This window comes from Stegodyphus dumicola, chromosome 9, assembly GCF_044657685.1.
Source record: "Stegodyphus dumicola isolate Sdum_Otavi_A_Nest chromosome 9, ASM4465768v1".
Lineage (NCBI taxonomy): Eukaryota > Metazoa > Arthropoda > Arachnida > Araneae > Eresidae > Stegodyphus > Stegodyphus dumicola.
Genome location: NC_140776.1, coordinates 123,926,496 through 123,947,575, shown reverse-complemented (window position 1 = coordinate 123,947,575; position 21,080 = coordinate 123,926,496). Strand labels below are relative to the sequence as shown.

General features: G+C 29.1%; 1 protein-coding gene and 1 long non-coding RNA gene across 4 annotated transcripts in view; one reads left to right on the top strand and one right to left on the bottom strand.

Annotated features, from left to right (window-relative positions):
* LOC118199518 (uncharacterized) overlaps positions 1-11,076 on the top strand; it is a 175,341-nt gene extending 164,265 nt beyond the window's left edge. Inside the window, exon 5 of the long non-coding RNA XR_015043078.1 lies at positions 8,459-11,076. This is a non-coding gene — a long non-coding RNA (uncharacterized LOC118199518). The remainder of the gene's footprint in view (positions 1-8,458) is intronic.
* dos (daughter of sevenless) overlaps positions 1,269-21,080 on the bottom strand; it is an 82,681-nt gene continuing 62,869 nt past the window's right edge. For all 3 annotated transcript variants that reach the window (XM_035371399.2, XM_035371401.2, XM_035371400.2), the window contains 4 exons: positions 19,609-20,922; positions 15,804-15,888; positions 15,307-15,457; positions 1,269-7,960 (listed from right to left, as the gene is read on the bottom strand). In XM_035371399.2, coding sequence (XP_035227290.1) covers positions 7,760-7,960; positions 15,307-15,457; positions 15,804-15,888; positions 19,609-20,922 — 1,751 coding nt within the window. In that variant the 3' untranslated portion in view covers positions 1,269-7,759. The remainder of the gene's footprint in view (positions 7,961-15,306; positions 15,458-15,803; positions 15,889-19,608; positions 20,923-21,080) is intronic.

Genomic DNA, 21,080 nt, shown 5'->3' with positions numbered 1-21,080 from the left:
ATCGTTGAGTTTGTTAATCAAAAATTCTTTAATGTCTGACAAAATATGAAATAGATAATAAAACAAATTCCAAATATGGGTTTCCAGATGTCGATATTCGGTGGAAACGTACGTTATTCAAAATTTGGTGGCTCTAGGTACATTGTTTTATCACAATGCAAGAAACATATACACTTATGCAGATTCTTCATTATTTAATTTCTTTAAATATAATACAGGGCTGTAATATTTGGTGGCAACAATTTGAAAAGTGAACCGACATTTCAACGCAAAATGCTAAAGCAAAATTAATAGTCCTTCTGGGCAAATTGCCCCTTTGGAATTAAACAAAAAATTCAAAACATCCTGAAAATGAACTCACACTTGTAGAGTCATTAGGTTATTTTGATGCTTAAGGAGCAATGCCTTTAGAGGGACTCGAACCTGGACTTCTCAACTACACCTCAAGGGGGCTACTGTTACACCATGAAGGCATGCAGAAAGGAGGGATAAAATACTTTATATTATCCCTCTTTTAAAAGGCAACAGGCGATTAGGGGAAAATATCGTGAAATCCTAGCAGTGAAGAATCGTCATTCGATACCTTTTAGTTCGGGGGCAAATTACCTAATGACTGTAGAGTCATTAGGTATTTTGAAGTCGAAAAACGTGAAAAGTGTGCAATGCCCTCGCCGGTACTTGAACTTGGACCTCTCGAATATGTGCAGAATGTGCTACCATTACACCATGAAGGCATGCAGAAAGCAGGACTTCTATTTATCCTTGTGCAGAAAGGAGGGAGAAAATACCTTATAACATAAATATTTGGGCACTTTGAACAAGCAGTTTATATTTACTAAAAACGTCAATCAAATAGTGGCTTGTAAACTCTCCAGTTTTTCATCTTGAGCCTGTTCATCATAATCTATTAATGAAATTTATTTAACCCTAGATAATGTAAAAGGCGAAAATAATATTGTAGCCGATACATACACTGATGGCCATTAAAATTGCAACAGCATGAAGGAGAGCAAATACAAAAAACGATATTTATTGTACTTAAACTGTATGGCATGAAGATAAAATTATAAAATTTGTAAGCAGTTTTGGGATTTACAGAGGTGCAAAATTAGTAGAAAGAGCTGCCACCCTTGGCATCTAAAACAGCCCTTACCTGGTTAGCCATGGAGTTGAACTAGGCTTGGATGACAGAAACGGGCAACTCATTCCATACTGCTTCAAGTCTATGCCATACATATAATATATACATAAATTTCAGAGGCACAGAATCATCTGATCCATATATTTATTTCTCTCATAATTATGAAAAATATCATTCAAAAGCAAATAATACACAATGAAAAATACTAAATAAATTACTTTACATATTTAATAAAATATTAAATGACAGATTCTTATACAAACTATATGCAAGAAACATTTATCTTCAAATATAGCACAGGTTAGAGAAATTACATATGCATACTTTGATTTAGAAACTTCAATGCATCAAGAGCAAGCAACAATCAGTTTTTAACTACATATTTTGAATATATCATAACATGAAGGCATTTAAATTAACAAAAAACATTAAAAAATTTCAAAAGGCACTTTCATTTTTATCACATTTCTAGCTTACCCCCCTCCAAAAAAAATTAAATACTGGAGTCAACTACAGATAAAAAATTTTTGTAACAATAAAATTTTTAGATTCAACATATATCAGTTATAGTATAGGCAATATTTTAAACATATAACAAATTTATTCTCAAAGAGAGCATATTAAACAGCAAATTACATTTTGCTTTGAAAACTTTATTGATATGTGCGGTATTTATTTATTTGAATTAAATATAATAATAATGAACTATTGACAATGAAAAACAATTTACCCAAAACGTTCATACTTTAATCACTAAACATTTAAATTACACCTATAAGATGCATTTGTTCTGCAAATTAAAATCTTCCAAATTTTTTTTTACTAAAAATTACAAAAAAACAAAGTTGAGCACGCAGATATGAGATAAAATCTCATTTCGCAGTTTTAATTATAAACCATAAAAAATATATAAAAACACAATATTCATCATAAATGGAAAAACAAAAATGGGCTTTGTAGCTTTATATATAACAACAATAAAAAATTTACAATTACAAAAGCTCTCTGCAACTAAAGAATAAATTGTTCAAGCATCTTAAAAAAACATTGGAAAATGAAAATTGGAATTACAGTTTTAGCCTATCAAATATAAAATTTAAAATAAGTCAGATGTCAGAAAATATTTTTTTTAATTAGTCATAATAGCAAAATATGGAAACGTTCCAATATTTAAAGGATATGAGTAACTCAGAAAAATAATTTCCATTTCTTCATGGCACTAATAAAGCTTACTACAATATTTATTCATAAAAATGAAATGCATACAAATTTCAGTACAAGATAAATAAATTTTTAACAGCCTCTTTAATGTCACAGAAAAAAAAGATATTACTGAGAACATTTTACAAAAGAAGATAACATTTCTAACAAGGAACTTTGAACTCTCACTATTTTATAATATATATAGGAGTCTGCTTATGTAAAAATACATTGTGATTAGAAAATTAGCTGCTAAAACACTGCAGATAAAGAAACAAAAATATGCAAAATAGAACAATATTTGAAGATGCATATTATTGCACAATTTTCCAGACAGAATTTCAAACTGTTCTATCATGAATTCTCAGATGACTGATTTTTAGAACACAAATAATAAATGAATAGATAAATGCAGAATCTTAATTTACATTCATCTCATTATGTATAAATTCCATTAGCATTATTTACTAGTTAAAAGTTAGCAAAATATTTCTTTATTTGTTATTTACTGTCTGTTCACACTTTTATAACATTTCATTTCTCTCAAAATGTGAAAATAGCAACACTTAAAGGCTGCAGTTCATTAAATTAAAAGTAATGCAATAAACATACGAGTTAAAATAAATAATAATAAAAAAACTTTGAAAATAAAAGTAAACATAAATTATTAAACATATTAACATATTAAAAGGAAACATAAATTGAAGAAATTAAATTTATCAATTTTACAAGTGAGTAGTTTTTTATATTACAAAATATTAAAGATGCTATCTGTATTACTTAAAACTAACAGTAAAAGACTCAACTAATCAACTAACCCCTCTAAAAAAAAGCATTCTTACTTTTCCCTTTAATTACTACTTATTCCTAGCCTTTCTGCTCATTTTGCTACAAATTTCTACTAATTTTAAATTTGGAAATTGTTTTTCCAATGTCTATATGTTCATCCAATGTTTCAAACAAATGCTAACCATCATTTAATTTCATAACAAAACTACTAGTTAAATGAATGATTTAGAATAACTTGTATGTTAGCTTAAAGGAGGAAGGTAACACTAAGCAATTACTTAAAAAACTGGCAAACTTTATTACACTTTAAATACTGTAGAACTTTTATTTAGGTATGCCAAGTTTTAAAATTATGCTTCTTTTCACTCCCTGCCTTCTCATAATTGTCATTCACATTCTGCTCCCACCCAAAAAATAATTATATATAATTTCTTATAGATAGTTTAAAAACTACTATAATTACACTGATAATAATATTCATTAAACACCAGCCAATAAAACTTTTACATTACTGTAAAATACATTTTTCTTAAAAATAAAAATTATATACTATATTTAGCATAAATATGCACTGTAATATATCTGACATATAAAAAGCACTGTAAATGTAATTTTACATACACACACACACAAATATGTAACTATGAAATAATAAAAGCTTTAATTTCAAGCTAAAATTACTGTTAGGAAAATGTTTCTTAAACTTCAGAGGATCATTAAAAATACATGGTTAGCACAAATGATTCATTCGTTTTGAAAAGCCTATATTTTCAAAAGTATTTTACGTACACACATGAAAGATATGAAAAGAACCACAAACTCATTAAGTTTAAACACCCTCTACAAATACCGTATTTGACGGCATATAAGACGCACTTTTTTTTCTAAATTTGGTTTCAAAAAAGTTACCTGCATCTTATACGTGAAAGACACAGGTTAACATTCAATACTGAATGCTATTTTTAGCCCGGATAAAGGTCTAGACACACATAACTTTTTCTACATCCGCCATAATTATTTTGCGCATGCGTGAAATATCTCGCCAAAAAGCGCCAAAGCTCAACGCTGATGTCGAAGTTCGAACAAGTTCGGTCACATTACGTCTTAAAACTATTTGTTTAAAAAAAAGATGAACAATGAAAGATGTGTAAGAACGATGGAACAAGTGGATAGGAGAGCCACATCACGCTCTCACACACTCAGGCAGAATGAAGCGGCCCTCTATTTCACAAGTGTGCGAGTGGGTAAAAAGATCTTGGGAGGATGTAAAGGCTGAAATAATTGTTAAGTCCTTTAAGAAGTGCGGAATCAGTAATGCTCTTGCCGGAACAGAAGACGACGCATTATTCGAAGAAGGTGATACTAGCGATGACGGAAACAGTAGTGATGACGATATTCTCGTTTTTGATGATGATGATAGTGAAAAGGATTTTTATGGTTTTGAAAGTGATTAAAGTCTAATTCCATCATAGACAACATTTTTCTTAAATCTGTGTTTTTTGTTGTTTCTGCCATTTTTTTTTTTTTTTTTAATCATGTTTGATTGCTTGCCGCTCATTCATTTATTCATTATTGAAATTTACATATCATTCTCAAAATAGCTTGCCGTTTGTTAATTTTCCTTAATAAAAATATGTTTGGTAATTGCATTCAATGATTGTTTATTTGTCTTTTAGGAAACGTGAGAACTAAAAGAAACCACATTTTAAGTTATTGTGGTACCGCGCTATCGCACAGACTATTGAAACTTTTTTTCCTTGTGTGTGGCCTTCTAAATAAGGGTGCGTCTTATATGCCGTCAAATACGGTATTCAGTATGTGCCCCTTTGGTGACACGACACTTGTCTAGACAATAATCAAGCTCATTACATACATTTTGCAGCGTTGTTGTTTAGATGTCTGTCCTATCAATTGACCAGATGTTTGGAATATCACAAAAGAACTGTGTGAAAGATTTTGTAGCAATGGTTGTATTTCAAACTGTACCATGCATAGCTCCTACAACAATTAAAGACGGAAGATTACTCCTATCGACTAGATTTTGGTGTCAGCAGTGGAGGATGAAGATTTTACCCCCAAGATAATATTCAGCAATGAAGCAACATTCCACTTATGTGGGAAACTAGTGAAAAGCACCTGGTGGGTTTTTCATGTATTTTTTCATGTGTGTACATAAAATACTTTTGGATATATAGCCTTTTCAAAGTGAATGAATTATTTGCATTCTTTGAATAAACATCATCATGTATATTCATTGCACTGTTAATTTTATATTACTAATTTTTAATCTGTATAATGGAATAATATTTTATTTTAGCTTAACAAATAGCCTCCATTTTTTTCCTTATTTTCAGAAAGTAATTTTTAAAAATTTTAATTTATACGAGCTATATTTCTATTTATAAATAATCCTATGTAAACTTTTACTGAGACATACTGACATTCAACATAAATGTACTTAAAATCCAATTAAACAGTGCTGAAAGTTCTAAATATGCTAATTTATATATATTATAAACAGAAACTTTACTTTTGTAGTTTTAAATGTAAAAACTTATTATGAGTACAAACAGTTTATAAAATATAATAGCAATTGTGCACCTATTATAAGATGAGAATATTTAAAATATATTCCATTCAGATCATTTCTAAGATATATGTAATCACCTATTACGAAAGAGTTTTAGTTTTCAAAAAGCTTAAGTTTTTAAACCTTATTTACATTACAGTTGGAATATAATTAGAACATCAGAAATACAGATTGATTGGAAAAGGATTATAATCTTCCTTTGAAACATATCCACAGTTTTCATACTTATTTATATTACTTGAATCAATTATTAGCCTTTTCTAGCCTAGTCTGAGATTTTAAAAACAGCCATTCAATATAATCTGTAACGCAATTTTAAAATATACACCCTGCCCATAAAAATTCTTATTCAGCCTTTATTTTCTCAGCCTTAGTTGTACATGTATACTTCTAATTATAAAAATGCTTTAAATGATGCAAAGGTTCATGTTTTGGCATTTTTTACTGTAAAAAAAGTCAGTTTTATAAAAATTACAAAATCAGACATTTTACATGTTTCAATGATCCTGATACATAATTTAGTAAAATTTTGCATCTATTATAAAAAATAAATTACAAAAGATTTGACTTTCATATAACAAAACCTGACCAAAATATTTGACATTAAAATTGGGGATCATATATATATATCCCTACACAAATTCAACAGCAAAATGTGCATGCTTATGCGTAATTTAAAATAAAATACTATTTACAAAAAGATTTCTGATGTTATGAGATTGAGTGGTGAGCATTCCTATGCATAACTATGAAAAATGTTGATCAATATAACTGTTTTCAAAATAGAGAACTCCTTCATAGATTCTTAAGGAATTCGTATTCTAGAAAACAGGCAAACTTCAGTATTGGCATGAAGCGAACTTGTAATATAATTTGCATTAACTGAAAATGAAAAATAATTTACTGAATTTTTTATAATTCCCATATTACAATTATTTAAGCAATAAAGCTTCATTAAAATATTATTAACACATTTTAGGTTTTGCAAACTTATAAATTACTTGTATGAAAGTTCTGTAGCCACACCAAATGCAACAAAATTAAAAAATAACCTCCAACTATTCTAATTTATTATTAACCGAACCTTCAATGCAAATTTAAAAAGACATCAGATAAAATGCCAGATATGAAATATCTCTGTCAGTTTTTGCAGCATAGGAATCAAACATTTTGTGTTTTATTTTTTATAATGAGTATAAAAATTTCCTAAATATATGTACATAGACCAGAAGAATATGCAAAAAGTGAGATTTCATTTTGTACATAAAATTAATACTTTTTAATTTAAAGTGCCAAAATACGAATCTTTGCAGCATTTAAAACATTTTTTGTGAAGTGCATGTCTATGACCAATGTTTGCAAAAATAAAGGCTGGGTCAGGAATGTGTGGACATGGTATATAATTTACATATATTTTATTCTTCAGATATCACACAGTTATAGTAGCTTTAATATAATATTTAAAGAATAGTGAGCATTTTCAATTAAGGCTTCTTTAAGGCAAATGCAGTTTAAAAGAACTGAAAGCAGGTAATGGAACAATTTTCCAAACGTATTTTAAACTGAAAGGTAAGGGGGAGGAATGCTAATTTTTCAAACACGATTTCAGTAAGGCATGTTTGCAAAATAATCAAATACAAACAAGAAAGTATGAATGTAATAATAAATATGAGACAAATTTCATTTAGCATAATTATATTCCTCTAAAACACAGAAAATAAAAAATAAAAAATTGAAAAATAAATGCTAGATTTAAAAGAAAAAAAAATCAATTGTTACAAGGCCACTATTTAAAGCACTGTTACAATTCATCAGGTATCAAAGTACCTTCAAAATCAATATATACTTCTATTCACAAGCTCTATATGTACAAAATATAGCAATGATATAAACATTAAGAAACTTTTCAGCAATGAAATGCAGACTAGCAAAATTTAAACGTCTTTGTGTGCGAAGATCTTTAACACCTTCAAATCATGCACTTGAGCATGATATTCCATCAAACTTATAAACAATTATAAATATTTTCTTCAAAAGCTTCATTGAGATTTTCTGTAAGATTCCTCAACATTTTGTCTCATTTCATTAAAAGCTTTTGTTTTTACAAAATCCACTTTCTTATAGACTGTAGATTCAGACACTCTTTCAGGAGATTTGGGACTTGGTGATGGTTCTGAATCCAGATCAAGATCCAAATACTGAATTTCTTTTTTGGAAGGCACTGGAAAGAGATGTCTAGTCTAAAATATAGAGGGGGAAAAAAATGAGTTGAAAATATTCATGTAACTTATACAGGATACTAGCAGTATATTTCTGATTCTAATATCACATTTACCGTAATTTCAGGTAGAAAGGTCATGGCTTAAGCACGTTTAAAAGTTGAAAATTTAGGTCCACAAAGTATCTGAAGGAATTTCATTGTTCCTCTATCTTTAAAATCTCTGGTTTATATCAAAAGTTATGCACAAGTGAAATGGTTAATGCAGCATTTTAATCCCATATGAATGCTCAGAATCCACTAAGGCAGGGCAACATATTTGAACTAGTATGAAATTCACCTAAATGTGGTAGATAGTGCTCAGTGTAAAGGCACTGCAATGCAGGTACTTTCTGCTGAATTCTGTGATTTTATTTTTGATTTTATGATTCTGATTCTGTGATTCTGATTCTATGATTTTATCTGCGATTTTATCTTTCCAATGAACATCATTTTTTTTTTTTTTTTTTTTGTTTAACAGGCCACAGAAACTTTTGCTTCACCAAGTTCCATGCCAAGTTCTTACATGTGTCTCACTGCTTTGTGATTTGCTTATTGCTTACTTGTAGCAGTGTTTATTTTATCGTTTGCACTTGATGAATTTTAAAATTATTATAATTATGGCTCCTATGCGAAGAATGCAATAGAAATTGGAAATTATGTTGTGGCTAGAGAATTTCAAGTTGACAAGAAAATGCATTTCGCAGTGGAAATCTGAATACAAATTAGAGAAAATGCCTATGAATAAAAGATCTGTCAGACTGGCACTGTAGCCTGTTTTGGAAGGGAATTTAGAGAAATGGACTACAAAGCAGAACAAAGGGATTATCAGTGTTTATTTGCCTTTAGGCAAAAGTAATTGCTCAGCAAATGAGCATTAATGACTTTATTGGTGGATTTCATTGGTGTTTAAGATTTATGAAACAAAAGAAATTATCGGTCAGGACCAAAACAACAGTTGGATGGAAGCTTCCCTTGGACTGGCTTAAATATAAAGATAACATTTCAAGATTATACACCTACACAAATTAAATAACAAAATTTGAATAGAGGGTAAATAACTAAAATGAATGAAGCACCCATTACTTTTGACTGCTCTCTGGGCAGAGCTGTTCATTCAACAAGTGAAAAAAATATTTCTGTGTGATCAACCCTAAATGCAAAAGACTTTTTTACTTGTATTTTGGGTTGTGTCGTCAATGGAGTCAAAATACCCCTTTGATAATTTTCAAAAGAAAAACAATTCTGAAAGGAAACTTTACTAAAAGGGTTATGATCTGTGCCCACGATAAAGGATGTATGATGATAGTATAAAATCTGAAGGGGTAAACTTAATGTCTCAGTGATACCAGGTGGACTTACAAAAATGTTACAGCCACTGGATCTCACCATCAATAGAATTTTCAATCACAATCTATGAAAGCAGTAGGAGGAATAGATGCAAAACAGACTTGCATTCCTTCACAAATTCCGGATGGATGAGAAAAGGTTCATATGAGGAGTTTGTCTTGTGGGTCCATAAAACATGGCAATCAGTATTAGCTGATATGATCATATCAGCTTTCATTAAATTGGAAATCATTGAGAAAGAAAATGACCATAGCTACATTGGAAGAAATGATTTAGAAAAGAGTAATGAAAGTGATCTTGATGGTCATTTGTTAAGTTTATTAAATTCTGACATTGATGAGTAGAATTTTAAAGGTTTCTTATAAATAAGTGCAGTTTAATTATAAAATTCTGTTTGATTAATTTAGAAGTCAAACAACTAAATTCTTAATTAATTCTTAATTTTAATTAATCTTAATTCTGTTTGATTATTTATGTATTCATTTTTCATAATATGATAATTTATGATGATAAGCAAAGTTTTACCCATAAAAATAACATCTACTGAAAATCAGCTGAGTTCATTTTTAACAAGTTAAAGGCAAAATGATTGTTTATTTATTATATATTTGTATATTACTTTTTATAGTTATGTTGTAAATGTTACAAAATGTTATAAATGATGATTACATCAATATAGAAAGGAACTACTGTATAAATAAACAGTGCCATGTTTCAGAATGCTTTTTTTATGGTGTATATGGTGGTGTGGTTTATCTGATGACCTTTTAATTTTTTTCACCCATATTTAAGTGTGTGGTATATATGCCAGGGTGGCTTATCTACCCAAAATTACAGTACTTGAATATTCCCCCTTTTTTAATATTATTACATGAAAATCGAATGGGGGAAATGTGAATAATTTAACTAATGAAATACATGATTACAGTAAAACCTAACAAATGAAAACTATTCATGAATATACTACATGTAACTACCACATTATTATTTATCTAAAAGAAAATCTACATCCCTAATGAGAATACATAGTAATATTAACATTACATTGCTCTTCTCATTGTCCAATACTACTCCCTAGACCAATAGTGTCGATAGACACTGACCCACGAAGGCTTTTTAAATGCCCCATGCGTTGATATTTATAAACTTTTTCTTTTATTATAGAATGTGGACAGACAATTGAAAACATAAAAAGGTTAAAGTATAAATATCTAATGTCGAATTTATAAAAGAATATTTCCAAGTAGACATTGGCCAAATGATTTTCTATCATATATCACCTCTGATGATTTATTACAAGTCATATGCTACAATTGTAAATTCACTGGTGCCTGAAAAAATGTCTGATGCCGTTTATCTAATGTTTGCATAAATGAAATGCATAGATTTCAACGATAATGGTGGAAAGTTTTGAGAAGGTACGGTTAATTGTTTCCTGATTTCTTATTTTTGTATACACTGTTTCTAAACTCTTTGAGTAAAGTTTTTCCTCAAATTAAAACTGTAACAGTTTTAGAAAATATTTCTCATCTTTATAAAGAAAACCATGATATTTCTCAACTAAATATAAATCAAACATACTGACATTAAATCAAGGACTGTGTTTTCAGTATTAGCACTGTTAACATTAATTACTCATCTGATAAACTTTTAATGATGACGATTTTCATTTTTACTATATTGGCAGTTTTAAAACTTTGTGATGTGAATTTAATGAAAAGCTTTAAAGGTTGTTTAAAACCTTTACTCAAAGTTAGAATCATGTAACAACATTATACATAGACCAAACTATATTTTTTTGATAAACATTTAATGTATGGATTTTTAACACATCTTTTTAATAAAAAACTATCTTCAATGATTCATATTTTTGATAAAATATCTTTTGAATGGAGTGTGTTCTAATGCCAAGTAAATGGTGTTTGCTCAGAATTGAGAAAATCATTTGTTTTGCATCAACATCACATTTTATGATATTAATATATATTTAACATCTACCTTTCATAGTTTCATCTATTAAATTTTAACAGGATTGTATGAAAAAAATTCTTTTCTTTAAATTTGTATTTTACAATAGTTTTTTAAATCAATTTACAGTACATATTTAGAAATTGATTTTTAACAATATTATAAATCTCATTGTTAATAAGCCTGCATTCTCTTATTAAAATCTGATATCATTACGATAAATATTAAAATGACTTAATAAAGCATAAAAACAGAACTTTTTCTCGTGTTTTTAAAATAAATTTTACAAAGTTAAAACAACTTTGCTAATGTATTAAAAATTTTTTAAAAAGAACTCTTTAAGGATAGATGCTTTATTTTGGCATTTTATTGAAGTAGATGGCTAATATATTCTTTTTAAAGTACAAATTTTGTGCATATTAACTAATAAAAATGTCATCTGAATGTTTCATATTATTCTTTCTCTATACAAAGCAAGCGATGAAATTCAATATTCTAAAGTACTCTCAGTTTTTGTTGAAATGTTTGCTTTTGCATTGAATTAAAAAAAATTCATAATTTAAGGAACAAAATCAATTTCTTTGATTAAAAAAATTGTTTTTGTAGTTTGTTTTAAACATCTAGATAAAAAGTTTATAACTTTTGTTTTTAAATGAAGTTTAGATGGGGGGGGGGGAGTAAAACCCCATAGATATAATATCCCACAGAATAAAACCCTATAGATTTTGTAATTTTGTTTCCAAGATCTGACATTATAGCTGCTAGTTTTCAAGTAGCCCACTGTACTGCTCGCCGTGGAAAACCTCTTTCAGAAGAATAAATAAAGATTGAGTAATAGAATTAGAAAGAAATATTTCTTCACAAATACACTACATAACGATTTAAAGAATGCAAAAATACTATATTCAGCTGCATTAGATGAGAGTAAAATAATAAATGTAAATGGTTATGCACAACTAGCAGTTTTTGCTCGATATAAATCAGGTAACACACTGAAAGAGTTAATAGGAACAATAACATTGAAAGGGAAGTGTATCCATCTTGATATTTTTAAAGAATTTGGTCATGCATTTAAAAAGTTCAATATTGATCTACAAATCATGGTTTCTATAACAGCAGATGATGCATCCAATATGGTGGAAAAAACATTGATTTTATTCAGCAGCTTAAGCAAAATATTGGACATTATTTGATTGAATTTCATTGTAAATACACCAGGAAGTTTCATGCTCAAAGCAAGGTTTAAAAACCAGTTTCCAGTGTAATGTCAGTTGTAATAAAATACTCAAATTTTATAAATGCAAGAGATCTTAATGAAGAAAACTCAGATAGTTATTAGAAGAAACTACATGTCAATATTCTGGGGGTTTCACATGCAACAATGTTCAATGGCTAAGTTGTAGTCAAGTTCTAAATGAATTTTTCAGTTTATTAGAAGAAATAAAGCTATATATATATATGATCAAAAGAATAATAGTCATGACAAATTTTCAAATATGAGTTGCTTAAATGATTTAATGTAGTTATGTGACATCACTTCAATGAACTGAATAAAAAGCTTCAGGGAAATGGACAAATTCTGTCATTATTGATGTTTGAAAATGTTAAAATATTTATGACAAATCTTGACATTTTCACTAAAAATTTGGAAATGAAAATCATGAAATATTTTCGTCAGTTACAAAGACGTTTTCAAAACATAATAATTTTGAAAATAAGCTTAACTTACAAAATGCAATTAAAAAATAGTTAGTCATTATACAGGAAATAAAACAAGGTTTTTCAAGAGAGATTTAATCAAATTAAAAGTTTGGAAAATACATTTCCTTTTATATCCATACAAAATGAAATTTGAAACTGCTGTTAACCAAATTTTTAAACCTATGAGATTCTTTACCAAGCAATTTTATTTTAATGAAGAAACTTGCAAATGCTCTTTTAATGAAGTTTGGGTCTACATATTCATGTGAAAAATTGTTTTCCTTGATGAATTTTCTAAAATCTAAAAACATAAATTTGGAAATGAATTGATTGCAAAATGCGTTAAACTAATGAATATGGAATATGAACGTAATATTAAGAAACTACTTGAAAATAAACAATAACAGATTTCTGATTGAATAAACTTTTATCAACTTTATTACACAAGTATATATCTGCAAATATTATGAATGTTTATTAATGAAGAATATTTCATAATGTATATGTGAATTTTTTTATTCCTTGTTCATTCAAGTATTCAGTTCAGAAGTGGTAGGTAGGAGGAAAAGAAAGTGTACTGCTGCTAAATTTTTCTGTTAACAAACTTTCAGTTTTTCCAAGTTATTGATACTCTTTTTACACCTCCTTCCAAGTGGTGTCACTGACTTAGTGGCCCACAGGTTAATATTTAAAAAGATAATGAACAAAATTTGACCTGCTTCTCATAATGGTTTGCCATCGCTGCTCTAGATGATAAATCATTCAATGCTGCTGGAACTGCTGTGTTGTCTGTTACAGTTTACAAGTTGCTGCCACTGTCTTCACTATTCAGTCTGTTTTGCCATGTGCATTGCTTTTCAGAACCATCAACAACATTAAATATTCAAATTCTTTATTTTTATATATTCAGGTTCTTTATTTTTACTGCTTCATCAATTACATCCCACGTATCCAAATTTCACGATCAAATCAATCAGTAAGGTGAAAATAACCAGTATGTGGATGAATCTATTTTAAAATTATGACCACTCACCTTCTCACCTTTGAGGAATATATGGAATATTAAAAAATTTTCCCTACTTTGTGCTAAAATGCGAGAGGGGGGAGACAAGAGTAAATACAGTATGTACTACTTTCTTCCCAAACTTGTAAAACACAATTCTAAAAATCTCTAAAAACACATTTCTAAAAATGAGATACACATTTTACAAAGTGCTTTCTCTAAAAAATACACTGAATTGAAACTCTGCACATCCACCAAGAAGAGAGATTTTGAAAAAGAATTAATATTTTTTTGCAGAATACTTTTTTCTTTTCCTTTTCTTTTTTTTCCTTTTCCTTTATTTTTATTTTTTTATTTTTTATTTTTATTCTTATGATTTCATTGTGTTTCTATTATTCAAACAAATAATTAAAATCTCTAAACAGTTCTTTTTTTAAAGGTAATTCACAAGCACTCTCTTGAATATATATTTTTCATATGCAGTCCTGTATATATGTTGCTGGTTGACATATTATTGAGATTTGTGCTGAAATCACAGAAAATATAGTATTGTAAATGTATAAAATCATTTTAGCAGAAAGTCCTGATCATTTAAAGTCCTAAATATTTTTTAACATCAACGTCTCCAAAGATTGATGCTTTAAAAAAAAAAAAAAAAAAAAAAAAGGTCCTCAGATTTCAGAATTCTTGATCAAAGCTGGGATGGAAGCTATGCAAAATCACTCTGTCGCCAAAGAATTCAGGTCAATGACAGATACTTCTGATCTCAATCATGATTATTTACGATGTTGCCCACGGGACTATACATACCAAACAGAAGATAATCATAACAAATTTTTGCATAATCTTAGTCCTTCGAATATATTAATTACATTTACTTCTTCAAATGATATGACAGAAGTCAACATTACAAGGAGGAGGTGAACTGCCTTGCTCAGTATAATGGTTATTGTTGCTGGCTACCATAACATTGAGTCCTGGTTTGAATTCCAGAGAAAGTTTGGATTTTTGTAAGTGTGTAGTGTCTTTGTGACATGGGGACACTTAAAATACATGGTGAGCCAAAAGTCCTTTTCTGTAATTAGAGGACAGAGAAAGAGACTGGGAGACCTTTGGACTCCTCCCCTAAAGGATTCTCCTTCAAAACTGGGATGGAACTGGACAAAACTCTATTGTCCCTTATAAAGGTTGCCAAAGACAGGTGTAATCCTGCATTCATCACCAAGATAAAATTTGTGCATTTGATTTAATATTACTCTCAGACAAGTGAGATAAGTGACAATAACAGCAAAAGAAAAAGCACTTACTTGATCATCATTAGATGAATTTCTACGACTTCCACTCGAATTAGACATTTCATCATCAGATGTGGCTGACATTTCAGGATGATGTCGAAATCTGTTTGGTACAGGTGGCATCCCATTTAAACTGCCTCCTGGAGTTGGATTGGGAGCAGCTCTAACATAAAATAACCACAGTTAAAAACTTATAGCAACAGAAGATACAACTACAGCCCTTCTAATATGATAATACAAAACTTATGATCTATTAGATATATTTTAAAGACTTCGAGAACAGAAGCATTTTAATACATAAAACATGAAGAGTTCAAGTAAACTAAAATCAGGAACAGATCCTTAACAACTTCGCACTTTTTTTAATGAAATTACTTTCAGTGGTTTAATACTTAACTGAAACTATCAAAAACTGCTCATGGATAAATATTTACCTTACAAATTATCAGCAACTTATTACAGAATATCTTTCACAAAAACAAAATAACATTAAAAATAAAAATACACACCTGGGTTTTCTAAAGCTTCTTTTATTAGCTTTTGTTCTGGATCGACAAACAGGAGGTGGCTGAAGTGTTAAGAAGCTAAATGAACCTGAAAATAGTGAAATTAATTAAAATACATGAAATTGCATATTTTTTTTTCTTTTGGTACATGTGAAGAAGTTATCTTGCAAATCTACTTTGATATTCCTTAGTTATTCAGTTAATCCTTGCCTAACACAGAGGTTACACCATTAGCACACTATGGGTACAGCAAAACTGCATTTGCCAAAACTAACTTTCTATGCAAAATGTGTTCTGTATAATTCAGATTACGAAAGTAGGTATAGAAATGATAAAACATAATAAAAATCATAAAATTCTTTTTCAGAGTATATGTACATTAGAATACTATACAAAATGGCAACAGTATGAAATTATAATGGTTACAGAATTATACAATATACATTCACGTGAAAAACATAATAAAAATTAAATGATTTCACTACATTTTTCTTTTCTTTCTTTCTTTTCTTTTCTTTTTCTTTTTTTTTTTTTAATGGAAGAAATAATTACATGAAAGCATTTTCAATTTTTTCAATTCAAAGTAAAATTACAAATTTGGTTTATAAAACAAATTACAATTTCTTTTACAGTCTGCTTTCAAATATTCACAAAAGCAGTAACAGTTGTTCATGATGCTGATCAGGTGACCCTACAATTATTAAACAGTTTTCTAAGAAATCAATACTAGGGGACCATCAGATTTATTTATAATTTTGCTACAACTTATAAGAGGGAAAGAACTGAGAAAAATAATGGCATTGCCATTCAAAAAAAAAAAAAAAAAAAAAAAAGTTCAGTACTTAAATTAACATTAATTTGTAATGCATCTAGTTGGTAAAAAACCTTAAATTGGACTTCTGAAATTTTTAGCTCACTAAGGTTTAAATAATGAAGTTCTACTGTATGCTTATTATAGAATTCCTGCCATTATAAGTGTACAAGAAAATCTATTCGAGCTTCACATATTTTAAAATTGATACAAATTATACTTTCAGAAATAATACCCCTCTTATATATATATTATATATATATAGTTATGATTTTCTCTTCACAATAGGACACCAATTACTTAAAAGACAAAAAATTGCACATGATTTTTAAAAGCCAGCATTTCTTGTTACTTCCAGAAATACTTTTCGATTTAATAGTATATATTTGCCTACGTACTTTAATTTAGTAAGATTATGGTAATAAAAATAATAAAGAGTGCCTTACTTTAAAAAAATATGAATTTAACATTTAAAAAATTCTGTATAAATAAGTTGGAATCAATATGACAAAATTCTAAAATGAAATGTATAAATTTTTGGCAACAGTACAATACACTCACAAGAGCTTCACCTTGGTTTCATGTAACCCTGATTAAACCTCACTTAGTCAGCTTAGTTTTAATAAAGAACAGCATCAGTTAACTGCTATTCCTCACACATTTTTTCACATGTTGAAAAAAATGATTAAAATCTGTTACTTGCCTTCTATGTCCTAACCTAACTGAATTTGAATATTTTTACAGCTACAAGATCTTGGAATCAAAAAGGTTAGGTTAGGTTATTTGTACATAGCAAAGCACACGAGGGCTATATGCCTAAGGAAAGGGATGCCTTTGTGGAGAACTCTCTGGCAGAGAAAAACAAGAGAAACTGGCTTGCATTCACATTATACACGGGTGAAAAAAAATCATGCAGCCAAACTGTTTGCCTGAATTCAAAGCCCAGGTGAAATAACAATATTCAGCACTCCTTGGCTACTGGTAGGGCAGACATAAAAAAATATGTTAATAATATAGGATATGGAAAATATATTTGAAAATTTATAGGCAAAGATGATGCAAAGTGAAAAACTATGATAAGTGCTTTAAATTTTTTATATGCTATATCCATAACTAATATCTGCTGGTTATCTAACTATATAAAGGAATTTCAGCCCAAATGATTGCTGCAAGTTTGCAGTATCTCTGCCAATGTTTATGGCTGACAGGAAAAGTACGTAAGTGGATTTCCTATAACATGAGAAAATGAATAGTCTAGAAGTTTCTCAAACTTATTTCAAGAACATTTATTTTTTATTTTTAATGCAAATAATATTAACAGGGTGCCATTCAGTGGCAAATATAAAATGTTGGCATGAAATCTAACAAGATGGTGGCAATCCTAATATCTTAAGCTTCATGTGCACATATGCATACAAAAAAGGAGCTCAGTAATGTATTATATAATATAACCTATACAATGTTTTATATGCATATTATAATATAATATGACAAAGCTGTGTGTGATGTTGAATTAATGCAATTCTCTGATGTGCTTTTAAGCAAAAATATCAGTGAATTGCACAAATTTGGCATCCAGCACATTAAACATTGTACAGCATTTTATAATGCGATATGAAAAGGCAACCACATTTCCAGGTTCAGTGCATACTTGGTGACTGATGTCCCATTAACAGAAAAGTACTGATATAATCTATGAAAAATTGAATTGTACGTTGGTGAAAACTAAGTAACGAACCTTAAAAATATCTTGCAACTGTGATCACTCAGTAAATGTAATATCAACAACAATGGCTGACTGAATATTTTTAATGAATGCTGCCAAATCAGTCCAAATTCAATTCTATGCTAATACACTTAATAAAAGAATTTGAGACAGAAGATTTAAATTTTAAAATCTAACATAAATTCCATTAATTTGGTCGATGCAAATTTGAAATAATTCTATGAAGCACATGCAAATTGTGCTCTTCATGTTACTGAACATCTTGCAAGGGTCAAAACTGCTTTAAAATAATTAGCAATCAGAATCTGATGAAGTAATGTAAGTTCAACAACCAGAAAATAATACTGAGTGAAAAGCATTAACATGGTAGGTCTCAATCTATTTTGCTCCATACACATATTTCACCACTGCTAGAAGATTATTCCCATCCTCTCTCTTTTCCAAAACTTGAAATATATACATACATTTATTTACATTTTGATTATTTTTAAACTATTTTTTATAAATTAAACAACAAAAATATGCAAAATATTGATATATTACAAAACTTATATTTCTAAATTAAATACTGAACAACTAAATAAAACATTGGCTGCATACCCCCTTGAAACTATGAAATTCTTCCTAGGGAGGAATTTCCCATAGTTGAGAAACCCTGCATTAACAATTGAAGATGCAAGGAACAACGAAAAAAATAAATAAACCACTAACTTGAAAGAATTAATAATGTTAATAATCCAAACATGAGAAGGCACCTAACAATAGATATGTATAAATTAACTACAAATAACAAATTAACTGAGATTAACCGGTATAAATTAAAAGAAGAAATGGAGATTCAAACAATGGAAAATTAGTAATCTAGTTTTAAGATTTTTTTCAAAATTAATATATGAAACATAATAGCCAAAAATCGAATTACAATCCATTATCTACAGAACCCTCAGAGACTGTGTGATGATAACAGAAGTCACGAAAGCTTATGATGTCACAAAATCACGATTTCTGACCTAATGTGATACTTTTTCTTTGACTTTTAACTTCAGTAATTATTTAATACATTTTAATTTCATTTGCAACAACAGAAAATGTTTATTTTATATAAAAAAATTAAAAAAAGTCATTTCTTCTTAAAACGAAATAACTATATACACATACACAAACAAAAAGATTTTCTATATTAAATCATAAAAAAGTTCCATTTAAAAAAATAAGAATGTTTAGCAATTAAATAAAAAAAAACCATACAAAATTTACTAGAAACTTTTTACCTCTGTCTTCATTACTTAAAACTTTTTTTGGTTTAAGCTCTCTGTTGACGGCTGGTGGCAAATCATTCTGAAAATTTGTAGCTAATGTTGGACTAGTAGGAACATTGGCATATGCACCAATAGCTGATGGACTGGGTGGTGTGACTGCATCACTGCCAGTATGCATATTTTTCACAGTATCACCACTCAAGTAACCATCTGTCATAAGGCTTGGTCGATATTCATAATTAAATATAAGGTCTTTACTATTAAAAAGGCCCGGGGGTGCATTTGTATAAGCATGACGCCTTGGCCTTTGTGAAGTCCCGGTATTTTGTGGAGGTGGTACAGCAGTATTGATATTGCTTTCTTCATTACGAAACTTAGGAAAATCGTAAGTATCATCCATATATGATTCTTTAGAAGCAGAAGATGATAAAGGTACTTTGGTAGATGGTGATAAGTCATCTCCGCTCTCATTTTTCAACAGATTTAGTGGTTGAGAGTTTTGCTTAATACATGTAACCTCTTTGGAAGCAGGAGGCACATCATAGGCACTTTTATCCTCTTCCCTATGGATTTGGTGAGGAAGCTCAAAATTCTCATATCGATGTCTTTCCCTAAGTTTAGATGGTTTAGGAGGTCTTGGAGGTATGTCACTAATTTCACTAACTTGATTAGAATTACTTTTCTGAGAACTTGCATGAGTATCAGCAACTGAATTCAAAGACATACTCTCAAAATGATTTGCCAAAGTTTGCACTTTTCTTGGTTGCAATTTTATTTCTTTAATTGATCCATGGAAGGAAGGAACTACATCATATTCTGCCAATTCACATTTGACATTGGATTTTCGCCTTGGTATCGTACTACTATTTTGAGAAACATTTTCATCTGGATAAGAATTCCAGTTCACTTTTGGTGGCAAAGTTTTGAATAAGTCACTATTATGATTATTCTCAAAATCAGATTTCAAATTCAGTGGAACTTTGTAGGTATCATCCGAGACAACATTTAATGGCATATGCTGCATATCTATCTTTCCTTGGTTAAGTGGCTTTGGATAATCATAAAATTCATCTGGAATAATAGGATGATCTATAGGATTCCAGTCAATTTTAGTTGGTGGTGGTGGAGGAGGAGGTTCTTTTGGCAAATCTCCGCATGCATCAACATTTGGCAAAGACCCATTCAAAACAGGCTTACCAGTATGGCATTCACTAATAGGAATATATGGATTTGAAGAACTTTTCACTTCAGTCAAGTTTGACGCAACAGATCCAGTTGTTGAGTTGATGACATTGTTATTTGCAGAATCTTGAGGTACAAGGAAATCTACAAATTTTAAAAGCAACAAAGAATTACAAAAACTAATAATTATAAGAATTTTAGTTTATTTATTAATAATATATTCTTCTCTTATTTAAGAGTATAGAAATTTCTGAAAATTTTTTTCTAGAGTTTTTATTCTCCTATAAAATACCTTATTTTAT